This window comes from Schistocerca gregaria, chromosome 6 (genome assembly GCF_023897955.1).
Source record: "Schistocerca gregaria isolate iqSchGreg1 chromosome 6, iqSchGreg1.2, whole genome shotgun sequence".
Classification (NCBI taxonomy): Eukaryota; Metazoa; Arthropoda; class Insecta; order Orthoptera; family Acrididae; genus Schistocerca; species Schistocerca gregaria.
The window spans coordinates 211,742,012-211,756,915 of record NC_064925.1 but is presented as its reverse complement, the minus strand read 5'-3'; the positions used below and the strand labels follow the sequence as shown (position 1 = coordinate 211,756,915).

General features: G+C 37.7%; 1 protein-coding gene across 5 annotated transcripts in view; it reads left to right on the top strand.

Annotated features, from left to right (window-relative positions):
* Window positions 1-14,904, top strand: part of LOC126277958 (uncharacterized) — a 226,444-nt gene that overhangs the window by 92,976 nt on the left and 118,564 nt on the right. For all 5 annotated transcript variants that reach the window (XM_049977578.1, XM_049977579.1, XM_049977577.1 and 2 more), the window contains one exon: window positions 9,617-9,652. In XM_049977578.1, the coding sequence (XP_049833535.1) occupies window positions 9,617-9,652 (36 nt within the window). The remainder of the gene's footprint in view (window positions 1-9,616; window positions 9,653-14,904) is intronic.

Below are 14,904 nucleotides of genomic sequence, written 5' to 3'. Positions count from 1 at the left end.
TTATGCTGAGTCTGTCCTTCCGACAATCATATCTTTTTCGATGTCTTCACAGTTTTCCTGGAGCCATTTCATCTTAGCTTACCTGCACTTCCTATTTATTTCATTCCTCAGTGACTTGTATTTCTGTATTCCTGAATTTTCCGGAACATGTTTGTACTTCCTCCTTTCATCAATCAACTGTAGTATTTCTTGTGTTACCCATGGTTTCTTCGCAGCTACCTTCTTTGTACCTATGTTTTCCACCCCAACTTCTGTGATGGCTCTTTTTAGAGACGTCCATTCCTCTTCAACTGTGTTGCCTACTGCGCTATTCCTTATTGCTGTATCTATAGCGTTAGAGAACTTCAAACGTATCTCGTCATTCCTTAGAACTTCCGTATCCCACTTCTTAGCGTATTGATTCTTCCTGACTAATGTCTTGAACTTCAGCCTACTCTCCATCACTACTATATTGTGATCTGAGTCTATATCTGTTCCTGGGTGTGCCTTACAATCCAGTATCTGATTGTGGAATCTCTGTCTGACCATGATGTAATCTAATTGAAATCTTCCCGTATCTCCTGGCCTTTTCCATGTATACCTTCTCCTCTTGTGATTCTTGAACAGGGTATTCGCTATTACTAGTTGAAACTTGTTACAGAACTCAATTAGTCTTTCTCCTCTTTCATTCCTTGTCCCAAGGCCATATTCTCCTGTAACCTTTTCTTCTACTCCTTCCCCTCCAACTGCATTCCAGTCGCCCATGACTATTAGATTTTCGTCCTCCTTTACATACTGCATTACCCTTTCAATATCCTCATACACTTTCTCTATCTGTTCATCTTTAGCTTGCGATGTCGGCATGTATACCTGAACTATCGTTGTCGGTGTTGGTCTGCTGTCGATTCTGATTAGAACAACCCGGTCACTGAACTGTTCACAGTAACAGACCCTCTGCCCTACCTTCCTATTCATAACGAATCCTACACCTGTTATACCATTTTCTGCTGCTGTTGATATTACCCGATACTCATCTGACCAGAAATCCTTGTCTTCCTTCCACTTCACTTCACTGACCCCTACTATATCTAGATTGAGCCTTTGCATTACCCTTTTCAGATTTTCTAGTTTCCCTACCAAGTTCAAGCTTCTGACATTCCATGCCCTGACTCGTCGAACATTATCCTTTCGTTGATTATTCAGTCTTTTGCTCATGGTAACCTCCCCCTTGGCAGTCCCTTCCCGGAGATCCAAATGAGGGACTATTCTGGAATCTTTTGCCAATGGAGAGATCGTCATGACACTTCTTCAACTACAGGCCACATGTCCTGTGGATACACGTTACGTGTCTTTAATGCAGTGATTTCCATTGCCTTCTGCATTCTCATGTCATTGATCATTGCTGATTCTTCCGCCTTTAGGGGCAATTTCCCACCCCTAGGACAAGAGAGTGCCCTGAACCTCTACCCGCTCCTCCGCCCTCTTTGTCAAGGCCATTGGCAGGAATGAGGCCGACTTCTTATGCTGGAAGTCTTCGGTCGCCAATGCTGATTATTTATCAAAATTTAGGCAGTGGCGGTGATCGAACCCGGGACCGTAGACGTTTTAATTGTGAATCAAAGATGCTACTCCTAGACCACGGGTATTCCCCCTTACAGGAATACTGTCTTTCAAATTCTGAAGTTGTCAGGGGTGAAATACAGGGAGCGAAAGGCTATTTACAATTTGTACAGAAACCAGTTGGCAGTTATAAGAGTTGAGGGGCATGAGAGGGAAACAGTGGTTGGGAAGGGAGTGAGACAGGGTTGTAGCCTATCGCTGATGTTATTCAATCTGTATATTGAGCAAGCAGTAAAGGAAACAAAAGAAAAATTCAGAGTAGGTATTAAAATCCATGGAGAAGAGAAAAAAAACTTTGAGGTTCGCCAGTGACATACTAATTCTGTCAGAGACTGCAAAGGTCCTGGAAGATCAGTTGAACAGAATGGAAAGTGTCTTGAAAGGAAGATATAAGATGAACATCAACAAAAGCAAAATGAGGATAAAGAAATGTAATTGAATTAGGTGTAGTGATGCTGAGGGAATTAGATTAGGAAATAGACACTTAAAGTAATAGATGAGTTTTGCTATTTGGGGGAGTAAAATAACTGATGGACAAAGTAGAGAAGATATAAAATGTAGACTGGTAATGGCAAGGAAAGCATTTCTGAAGAAGAGAAATTTGTTAACATCAAGTATAGATTTAAGTGTCAGGAAGTCGTTTCTGAAAGTATTTGTTTGGAGTGTAGCCATGTATGGAAGTGAAACATGGATGATAAATAGTTTGGACAAGAAGAGAAAATAAGTTTTCGAAATGTGGTGCTACAGAAGAATGCTGAAGATTAGGTGGGTAGATTACATAACTAATGAGGAGGTATTGAATAGAATGGGGGAGAAGAGAAATTTGTGGCACAACTTGACAAGAAGAAGGGATCAGTTGGTAGGACATGTTCTGAGGCATCAAGGGATCACCAATTTAGTATTGGAGGGTAGCGTGGAGGATAAAAATCATAGAGGGTGACCAAGAGATGAATACACTAAGCAGATTCAGAAGGATGTAGGTTGCAGTAGGTACTGGGAGATGCAGAGGCTTGCACAGGATAGAGTAGCATGCAGAGCTGCACCAAACAAGTCTCTGGATTGAAGGCCACAACAACTTCAATAACAACCCAGAAATCAGAGCACCTTTATTATGAGAAAAAGATAATTACACCATCTTGTGGCAAAGCCATGTCTCCACCTTATCCTTTCTTCCAGGAGTGCTAGCTCTGAAAGGTTCACATGAGTGTTTCTGTGAAGTTTGAAAGGTAGGAGACACGGTACTGGTGAAAGTAAAGCTGTGAGGATGGGTCATGAGTAATGTTTGGGTGGCTCAGTTGATAAAAGACAAAGGTCCTGAGTTTGAGTCTTGGTTTGGCTCACAGTTTTAATCTGCCAGGAAGTGTTGCAAACCTCTTAAACAACTACTTTCTTTCTGTTACTGAGAGCTTGCAGTTATCAGCTTCAGTAAACAGTGCAGTTGAATATCTGAGGCCGGTCTTTACAGATAATTTCAGTGAAATGGAAGTGTCACTCACTTCTCCCAAAGGAATGGCATCCATCATAAAATCCTTAATATCAAGTTAATCAAAGTGTACTCAAGTGAGTTAAGCTTGTCCTTAAGTTATTTGTGTAATCAATCTCGTATCAGTGGCTAAAATATGCTGAAGTTAAGAATCTTTGCAAGAAGGGAGATAAAGAGGTTCTGTCAAATTATGAACTAGTTTCACTTTTACTGAATTTTTCAAAAATGTTGGAAAGGATTGTGTTTAAGCAACTCCTTAAGCTTCTGACCACAAATAATATATTTCTCAAGTCATAGTTTGGGTTCCTTAAGGGTTCTGATATAGAGAAGGCTATTTATGCATAATTAATTCATTAAATAACAAATTAGAGGCTAGTGACATTTTCTGTGAATGTTCAAAGCCATTGATTGTGTGAATCATAGCATTCCTTTAAGTAAATTAGAATATTATGGCGTCACTAGTAGTGCTGAAAAATGGTTTGTGTTTTACCTAACTAATAGGAAACAAAGGGCGTCATTTCAAAATACCTGTGGAGTAAGCAATCAGTTTTCATCTGATTAGGAATTAATTACATATGGTGTTCCTCAAGGTTGCATCTTGGGTCAGTTTGTTTTTTCTTGTGTACAAGAGCTATTCTGAAAGTAGGGAATGTTCCTGTTGGGCGCCACTAGCCACTCGCCAATCATGTATATTTTGGTATGTGCATGCTTGGCAGCTCAGTCAGCATATATCCATGAGAGTGGGAATGTCTCTGCGTGTCTGTATTTTTTTTATATTCGAATTTGAAATGTGAGCTACAATCGAAAATCCCACCAGTTGTGAGGTGCGGTCTGTGATATGGTTTTTGTTGGCAAAAAACCTAAAACTAAGAAATTTATCGTGAACTGTGCGAAGTGTATAGAAACAATGTAATGGGTGAATGTTCCATCTGGAAATGGTGCATTCAATTTAAAAATGGTGTGAACAACGTTAATAATTAAGAGAAGAGTGGACACCTGAGCATTGCGACTAACAATCTTGCTGCCTACGTTGATGAAACGATTTGTGAAAATGGTCACTTCACAATTACGGAGTTTCACGAACTTTGTTGTTTAAAATTGTCACTCAAGAGCTAGGCTACCACAAATTTTGTGCACAATGGGTGCCCAACATGCTTACAGAGCACTGTAGAAAACAGTGAAAGGGGAGGAGGGGGGACGTTGACATTTCTGCAGGCCTACCACAAACATGGTGATTCATTACTGGATCAAATCATAACCGGTGATGAGAGTTGCATGAAACATGTCAATTGCAAGACAAAATTACAGTCCATGGACTGGGGGCACACAAGGTCCCCCTCAAAACCAAGAAAATGTTTGCAAACCTTGTCAGCAAGGAAGTTGATGGTGACAGTGTTTTGGGATAGGCAAGGTGTACTTCTTATTGATTTTGTTGAACATGGAGCAACCATAAATTGTGCTTGGTACTGCCAAACTAAATCTTGGAACAATGAGGAAATACTGACCCTATGGATTATTTTAGAAGCTAGATTAATGGAAGGCAAACCTATGTTTCTAGCATTTGTAGAATTAGAGAAAGCTTTAGACAATGTTAACTGGAATACTCACTTTCAAATTCTGAAGGTGGCAGGGGTAAAATATAGGGAGCGAAAGGCTATTTACAATTTTTATAGAAACCAAAAGCAGTGGTTGGGAATGGAGTGAGACAGGGTTGTAGCCTGTCCCCGATGTTATTCAATCTGTATATTGAGCAAGCAGTGAAGGAAACAAAAGAAAAATTCAGAGTAGGTATTAAAATCCATGGAGAAGAAATAAAAGCTTTGGAGTTCGCTGAAGACATTGTAATTCTGTCAGAGACAGCAAAGGACTTGGAAGAGCAGTTGAACGGATTGGGTAGTGTCTTGATGGGAGGATATAAGATGAACATCAACAAAAGCAAAAGGAGGATAATGGAATGTAGTCAAAGGGATCACCAATTTAGTATTGGAGGGCAGTGTGGAGGGTAAAAATCGTAGAGGGAGACAGAGAGATGAATACACCAAACAGATTCAGAAGGATGTAGGTTGCAGTAGGTACTGGGAGATGAAGAAGCTTGCACAGGATAGAGTAGCATCAAGAGCTGCATCAAACCAGTCTCAGGACTGAAGACCACAACAACAACAACACTGTCGAACTTTGCATAGCCATAGAAGAGCAGTACAAAACAAATGCCAAGGAAAGCTGATGTCCAAAATTTTGTTTTGCATCACAGTACCCTACCTCATATGGCAAACTGTACTAAAGAACTTCTTAATTCATTCAAATGTGAAACTTTCCCTCATTTGCCCTACAGCATCGATCTTACACCAAGTGACTTCCACTTGTTTCCCAAGATGAAGAAATGGGTGCAACACAGTGCTCTGATGATGACGCGGAACTCCAGGTGGGCGTGATTCACTGGCTGAAGTCTCAGGCAACAAAATTTTATGATAGAGCTATTTAAAACCTTGTCCACCATTATGATAAATGCCTCAATGTGTTTGGTGACTATGTGGAAAAGTAGTATGTCAGTCGCTCTCTCAGGTGTATATAATAAAATGTATTTCTTGTGCTTAGTTTTATTTTAATACCAGAATGTTCCCTACTTTCTGAATAGCCCTCATACATTAATGACCTCTCATCTGTTATGTCACAGATGCTAAGTTTGTTTTGTTTGCAGATGAAGTAAGCAATGCAATAAATAGCAAGTCAAGTACAGATTTAGAAATGGCTGCTAGTCAAATTTTCCTTGACATTAATAAATGGTTTAAAGTTAATTAATTCCCTGTCATTAAACTATGAAAATAGCCACTATATGCAATACAATAGAATTGATGAAATGCTTAAGCAAGTCTGTATTTGCAATGTGAATGATGTCAGATGTAGCAGAGATAAATATAAAAACAACTTGCTTACTTTCATTCTAGTATGTCATATGGGACCATAAGCTGGGATAAACTGAGAAGAGTTTTTAGAGTGCAATAGTGTGTAATAAGATTCACTTATGGTGTAAGTTCAAGAACATCATATAGAAACCTCCTCAAGGAACTGTGTGTTTTAACCTCTGCTTGTTGGTGTATTTATTCCTTAATGAAATTTGTTGCAAATAATATGTCTCTATTCCTACCTGCAGCTCAATACATAGTATCAGTACTAGGAATAAGAACAATCTACGTAAAGACCTAAAAGCACTTACTTGGGTCCAGAATTGGGTGCAATATTCAGGAGCACACATTTTCAATAATTCCCAGCAACTGTTAAACAATTGGTTTCAGATAAAGTACAGTTTAAACAGAGTTTGGAAGCCTTCATAGATACTCTATAGATGAATATCTTAACAGGGACTGTTAGACCAGCTTAAGTAAAAATGTCTGTTATATTTCAGTTTTGATAGCACTTGGTCACAACAGTCAAGGTTAAGTATTTTGTGTATGATAGGTTTATTAAAAGGGCATAACTATGTTTCATTCTGACAGTGTATTAATTTTGTAAATATTTACAGTGCCAATTTACTATAATGTGTTCACATATTTTGACTATCTTCTGATGAACAATCAGGGAAGCGAGTATTATATTCAAATTCACATTTTTATGTTATACTTTCTGACATGTTCCACAGCCGTAAGAATCATCCCATTTTTAGGCCCTTGGAATAAGAACTTAATCTAATCTAAGGTTTGACACATTATGACATTTAATCTACTTTTTTTCTTTCAGGTCTTTTATTGTAATAAATAATGAAACGTTTTAATTTTAATGGTGGATTCTTATACATATTCACTTTTTAATTTTTGGCTAGAAATATTATGAACATTTTCCACAATGATATGTTACTAGTTACCAAGAATCCTGTCTTAGTATAATCATAATATAAAAATGTAGTTTGCAGGGAGTATTCTCTTGCACTTGCACATTTTCCTCAGTTTGCATTTGGTGTTACATTTTAGCTCTAAGGAGCTGACCATTTACAGTGCCTTTACAGTGATGCGCTCATAATTTATTGGAATAATGTTATTCTGAATCTTTAGTACATACATGCATGTCCAAAGAAACATTGCACCATTACTTGGAATAACACAGGCACTGATAACAAAATGTTTCCAATTCCTACAGCCTTGTTCTTCTTTTTGTTAAAGCATAAAACCAATTCTCAGAAGCTAAGGTTTCTTATATTTTTGGGGCAAATTTTTGCTGTACCTCTACTGGTTCTTCTCAAGTATATACATGGTGGTCCATTGATAGTGACCGGCCCAAATATCTCACGAAATAAGCATCAAACAAAAAAACTACAAAGAATGGAACTCTTCTAGCTTGAAGGGTGAAACCAGATGGCGCTATGGTTGGCCCACTAGATGGCGCTGCTGTAGGTCAAACTGGTATCAACTGAGTTTTATAAATAGGAACCCGATTTTTTTATTACATGTTCATGTAGTATGTTAAGAGATATGAATGTTTTAGTTGGACCACTTTTTTCCCTTTGTGATAGATGGCACTGTAAAAGTCACAAACGTATAAGCATGTGGTATCATTTAACATTCCGCCAGTGCAGATGGTATTTGCTTCGTGATACATTTCCCATTTAAAAATGGACTGTTTACCAATTGTGGAAAAGGTTCAAATGGTTCAAATGACTCTGAGCACTATGGGACTTAACAATGATGGTCATCAGTCCCCTAGAACTTAGAACTACTTAAACCTAACTAACCTAAGGACATCACACAACACCCAGCCATCACAAGGCAGAGAAAATCCCTGACCCCGCCAGGAATCGAACCCGGGTACCCGGGTGTGGGAAGCGAGAACGCTACCCCACGACCACGAGATGCGGGCTGTGGAAAAGGTTGATATTGTGTTGATGTATGGCTATTGTGATCAAAATGCCCAATGGTTGTTCGCTATGTATGCAGCTTGGTATCCTGGACGACATCATCCAAGTGTCCGGTCAGTTCACTGTATAGTTACGATATTTAAGGAAACAGGAAGTGTTCAGCCATATGTGAAATGTCAACCATGACCTACAACAAATGATGATGCCCAAGTAGGTGTTTTAGCTGCTGTTGTGGCTAATCCGCACATCAGTAGCAGACAAATTGCATGAGAATGGGGAATCTCAAAAACGTCGGTGTTGAGAATGCTACATCAACATTGATTACACCCGTACCATATTTCTATGCACCAAGAATTGTATGCCGATGACTTTGAACGTCGAGTACAGTTCTGGGCTCAAGAGATATTATGGGATGATGGCAGGTTTTTTGCACACATTCCATTTAGCAACAAAGCGTCATTCACCAATGGCGGTAATGTAAACCGGCATAATATGCACTATTGGGCAACGGAAAATCCACAATGGCTGCAACAAGTGGAACATCAGTGACCTTGGCGGGTTAATGTATTGTGCAGCATTATGGGAGGAAGGTTAATTGGCCCCCATTTTATCAATGGCAATCTAAATGGAGCAATGTATGCTGATTTCCTACTTAATGTTCTACCAATGTTACTACAAGATGTTTCACTGCATGACAGAATGGCTATGTACTTCCAATATGATGGATGTCCGGCACATAGCTTGCGTGTGGTTGAAGCGGTACTGAATAGCATATTTCATGACAGGTGGAGTGGTCGTCGTACCACTATACCATGGCCCGCACGTTCACCGGATCTGATGTCCTCAGATTTATTTCTGTGGGGAAAGCTGAAGGATATTTGCTATCATGATCTACCGACAACGCCTGACAACATGTGTGAGTGCATTGTCATTGCATGTGTGAACATTACGAAAGGTGAACTACTCGCAGTTGGAAGGAATGTCGTTACATGTGTTGCCAAATGCATTGAGGTTGACGGACATCATTTTGAGCATTTATTGCATTAATGTGGTATTTACAGGTAACAACACTGTAACAGAATGAGTTCTCAGAAATAAGTTCACAAAGGTACATGTATCACATTTTAACAACTGAAATAAAACGTTCAAACGTACCTAAGTTCTGTATTTTAATTTAAAAAACATACATGTTACAACTGTTCGTCTAAAATCATGAGCCTTATGTTTGTGACCATTACAGCGCCATCTATCACAAAGCAAAACAGTTGTCCAACTAAAACATTCATATTTCTTTACATACTGCATGAATATGTAACAAAAAATGGAGGTTCCTATTTAAAAAATGCAGTTGATGTCTGTTTCACCTATGGCATCGCCATCGAGCAGGCCACCCATAGCACCACCTGGTTTCCCCCTTCGAGCTAGACAAGTTTTGTTCTTTGTAGTTTTTTCATTTGACACTTATTTCGTAAAATATTTGGCCCAATCATGATCAATGGACTATCCTGTATATAATTCGCCTACCACCACAGATATTTGTTTCAGATTAAAAACTCTATCTTTATGTTAGACAGCTACTGTAAATATGACAACATGTCTTATATTTTGTCATGGACATAATACATGAAATTTATTTCTATATTGACTAAGAATGTGTCACACTTATTGTCATTATTTTTTTGTTTCAGATTTTTATCGCATACCAAGTGGCATTGATAGTTTTGGTAAGTCCTTTTATTGCCAAAGAAAATATTTATTAAATGTTTACTGTGAGAATAATAGTATATGCTCATTAAACACTAGAATAACTTTCAACTTCCTTGTAGTTGAATAGCACTGTAGCACAGACAGCCTATTTTATTATATAAATAGTCAACTGGCTTCAAGCTGAATGAAAGTTCATACCAGGCCACTATTATTTAATTTACAAAAACGTTCAGCAACACAACTGTTTTTAATAGCTTCATACACATCTGTGTCTGTGTCTACATCTGCATCAATGTCTATGTGCATGCTCTGTGAATTATTTTGAAGTGCATGGCAGAGATTACTTTCCATTTATATTGCTCCTCCTCAGATATAGAAGAAAAATCAAGGTAACCTTTTAGTTCAGGTGTATGATGTATTTACAGTATTCACATCATGTTATACTGAGTCTTGCAAAATGAGAAAATGAATTTTGGAGGCGGAAAAGTTATGTAAATAATTTATTATCTTGTTGACTTGGAGGTGACAGTGATTGTTGGCCACATTTAAATATTATTCATGTTCACTGCAGAAGTGTTGAGGTGATTTTTTGGTTAGTATCATATTATATATTATAGCGAGCATTTTGCTGTGTAAAAATCTTTGTGACAACTCAGTTCCTTTTTCTGACATTCTTCATTTATTCATTCTTACTCTTTGCAACAAGCGAATCAAACTTACTGATGTTCACTGACAAGCAAACTGAAATGAACTGAACATGACAGACAGACTGACTCCTGTGGTCCCCTTTAAGATCATAACAATACACAAAATATACCTTTTACTTAAGACTGATATATAATTACAAGTTGATAGTCCAAATGAGTTTGCTACAGGAGTAACATTAAAATTTACTTGAGATTTTAAATGATTATGCTTACAATAAGGATTCCCATCATTTTTCTCTTTTTGATGGAATGGCCAGGCTACTGCCATATCAAATATTTCAATTTTTTTGTATTTACTTTGGGTTTTGACATTTGACAATAATAATTAGAATAAATATTAGTACTAGGTTTCTTCCAACAACTGTAACTTTTTCAAAATTGATGGCTTTATAATTTAAATTACATGAATTATATGTTATTAACATTCCTGTGTCTAATGTATCCCTACTATTGATAAATTTTTCAAATTATTTCATTTATAAAATGAACGAGACTGAAAATATTGCTGAGCCTTTAAAGGATGTCTTTCTTCACAGCTAAATTGTGCAAGGCACACACACACACACACACACACACACACACACACACACACACACACACACACACATTTGCACAGAGAAATGCAATGTTACAGTGTCCTGACTGACTGCAGTGTAGTGGCAACTGTGTATAAAAGTCACGGAAGAAACAAACAATTCTGCACATTTTCAGGATTTCAATGAACAAGAAATAGTAGTTGATTTCATAGATAATGGAGCAGGTGTAATCAGACTAATGGACAATATCACCAAAGACAGCACAACAAGCTACCAGAGTTATGTCACTGTTTTGGATACTGTAAAGTCAGACACATGCGAAGAAACAGTTACACGTGGTAATTGGTGTGATCAGGTGGAGTGAGGAGGGGATGGAGGGAATGTGATGAACATAAGTGTATTTTCCTGCATTTCAACAAGACACTGATAACCACAGTGGCTATTTTATGCATTTGTGTCCATAATATCCACTGCAACCTCAATAAACATGTTTTGAGTAAATTGCTGTGGAAGCTGATTTCTTTGTGGAAACTTGTTTCAATCTACACTGATGACCATTAAAACATCAATGACATAAACATGATGTACAGCAAATATCAAATGTGCATGAAGAGTACTACATGCTTAGAGATGCAAATCATTTGCATTTTAGTGCCTCCCACACAAGTTAGATAGGAGTAAAACAATCTACATTCTGTATATAAAGAAAGAGTACATAATGGGTTTGTAGCACTCCTCTACACATGTTTAGACATATACTGCACGAAACTAATATAAGAAAGTAATTGCGAAATTAAACTTGGCAGAAGTAAAGCTGTGAGGATGGGGCATGAGTCGTGCTTGGGTAGCTCAGTTGGTAGAGCACTTGCCCGCGAAAGGCAAAGGTCCCGAGTTCGAGTCTTGGTCCGGCACACAGTTTTAATCTGCCAGGAAGTTTCAAACTTGTTTTTGTTTTACTAATAAAGAGAAACTTATGAATCTTGACCTCATGATTAGAAATATTCTCTGAATCCAAAGGTCAATTATGGAACAACTGCTTTAGTCATTCAAGCACAATTCTGAAGTGATAAAAATGAACTGAAGCTCTAGCTGATACTCAACAACATGAGAATCAAGTACAGTGAAGGATTTGAATAAAAAATCTATTCCAATTAATATACACCAGATAATTCACTGTCCACGATACATTTAAGTTAACCCAATACATTCAATGAAAAAGAAACCTTTAAAAGACTGGCTCTTTCATTACAATACTAAATCAACATTTGGCCTGGTGGCAATGAAGTAAGGAGACAGTTCATTACTGTCACTGGCTGCACCAACCACATAGTTCCAGTAGTTAAATAGCTCACATGTGACTCTTCTGAACATTTCATTTGTTCATTTATTCATCAACATTGATCATGTACATGATATGGGTTTTGGTATGGGCACAGTAATTAAATTTTATATTAAAAATTAAACATTTGGTTTAGGATGCCAGACTATTATACAATTCGTCTACTTTGTAACCACATCTGTCGATTAATGAGTTCTATGCATATGAGTCAAATGAATTGTATGGTAATTCTCTTACTCCTAGGGGTAGATTTTTATACTCCTTTATGGCAGTATATTTGAAACTATTTTGGGCCATCTTTAATCTACTATGTTGTAAGTCTATGTTATTTCCATAACTGTTGGAAAAATTTCTGTAAGTTAAAGTCTCTGGCTTTTTTTTGAGAGGAGACAGACTTTGATATAGAGAGAAGATAAAGTTAATATTTTTATTGCCTCCAGCATGACTCCCCATTTGGAATGCCCATGTGTAGATATATCAACCAATCAAGCACTGTTGGTGTTTTCTTTTTCACTTCAGATGTAAACAGTAATGAAATTATAAACTCAGATTGGAATGTATACCATAGAGACAGGCTGGACAGTGAAGGGGAAGGTGTGTTTATAGTGATAAAAAGTGCAAGAGTATCAAAGGAAATTGACGGAAATCCGAAATGTGAAATAATTTTGGCGAAGGTCACGGTTAAAGCAGGCTCAAACATGGTAATTGGATGTCTCTATAGGCCCCATGGCTCTGCAGCTGTTGTGGCAGAACACCTGAAGGAAAATTTGGAAATATTTTGAGTAGATTTTCCAACAATGTTATAGTTTTGGGTGGAGATTTTAATTTACCATATATAGACTGGGAGACTCAAACACTTATAACATGTGGCAGGGACAAAGAATCCAGTGAAATTTTTTTAAGAGCGTTATCTGAAAACTACCTTGAGCAGTCAAACAGAGAACTGACTTGTGACAATGAAATGTTAGACCTTCTGGTGACAAACAGACCTGACCTATTTGAAACAGTTACTGCAGAACAGGGAATCAGCTATCATAAAGCGGTTACAGCATTGGTGATTTCAGCTGTAAATAGAAATATTATATATTAGGAAGATTTTACTGTTTAAAAAAAGTGACAAAAAGCAGATTTCAGAGTATTTGAAGGCTCAACACAAAAGTTTTATCTCAAGTACAGATAGTGTAGAGGATCAGTGGACAAAGTTCAAAACCATTGTACAATATGCATTAGATGAGTATGTGCCAAGCAAGATCGTAAGAGATGGAAAAGAGCCACTGCGGTACAAAAAATGAGTTAGAAAACTGCTACAGAAGCATAGGGAACTACACAGCAAACATAAACATAGCCAAAGCCTTGCAGACAAACAAAAATTACACGAAGCGAAATGTAGTATGAGGACTATGCAAGAGGCATTCAGTGAATTCGAAAGTAAAGTTCTATGTACTGGCTTGGCAGAAAATCCTAAGAAATTTTGGTCTTATGTCAGAGCGGTAGGTGGATCAAAACAAAATGTCCAGATATTCTATGACCAAAATAGTACTGGAACATGTTATGGCAGACTAAATTAAAAAATACTAAATGTCTTTTTCCAAAGATGTTTCACAGAGGAAGACTACACTGTAGTTGCTTCTCTAGATTGTTGCACAGATGACAAAATGGTAGATATTGAAATAGGTGACAGAGGGATAGAGAAACAATTAAAATCGCTCAAAAGAGAAAAGGCTGCTGGACCTGATAGGATAACAGTTCAATTTTACACAGAGTATGGGAAGGAACTTGCCCTCATTCTTTCAGTGGTGTATCGTAGGTCTCTAGAAGAGTGTAGTGTTACAAAAGATTGGAAAAGGGCACAGGTCATCCCTGTTTTCAAGAAGGGACATCAAACAGATGTGCAGAACTATAGACCTATATCTCTAATGTCGATCAGTTGTAGAATTTTGGAACACATATTATGTTCAAGTATAATGACTTTTATGGAGACGAGAAATCTACTCTGTAGGAATCAGCATGGGTTTCAAAAAAGATGATTGTGTGTAACCCAGCTTGTGCTATTCGTCCGTGAGGCTCAGAGGACCATAGACATGGGTTCCCAGGTAGATGCCGTGTTTCTTGACTTCCGCAAGGTGTTTGGCACAGTTCCCAAGAGTCGTTTAATGAACAAAGTGCGAGCATATGGACTATCAGACCAATTGTGTGATTGGATTGAAGAGTTCCTAGGTAACAGAATGCAGCATGTCATTCTCAGTGGAGGCAAGTCTTCTGAAGTAAGAGTGATTTCAGGTGTGCCACAGGGGAGATGTTGTAGGACCATTGCTATTCACAATATATATAAATGACCTAATGGATAACATCGGAAGTTCACTGAGGCTTTTTGGGGATGATGCTGTAGTATATCAAGAGGTTGTAACAATGGAAAATTGTATCGAAATGCAGGAGGATCTGCAGCGAATTGATACATGGTGCAGGGAATAGCAATTGAATCTCATTGTAGACAAGTGTAATGTGCTGAGAACACATAGAAAGAAAGATCCTTTATCATTTAGCTACAACATAGCAAGTCAGCAACTGGAAGCAGTTAATTCCATAAATTATCTGGGAGTGATTTAAAATGGAATGACCATATAAAATTAATCATTGGTAAAGCAGATGCCAGACTGAGATTCATTGGAAGAATCCTAAGGAAATAC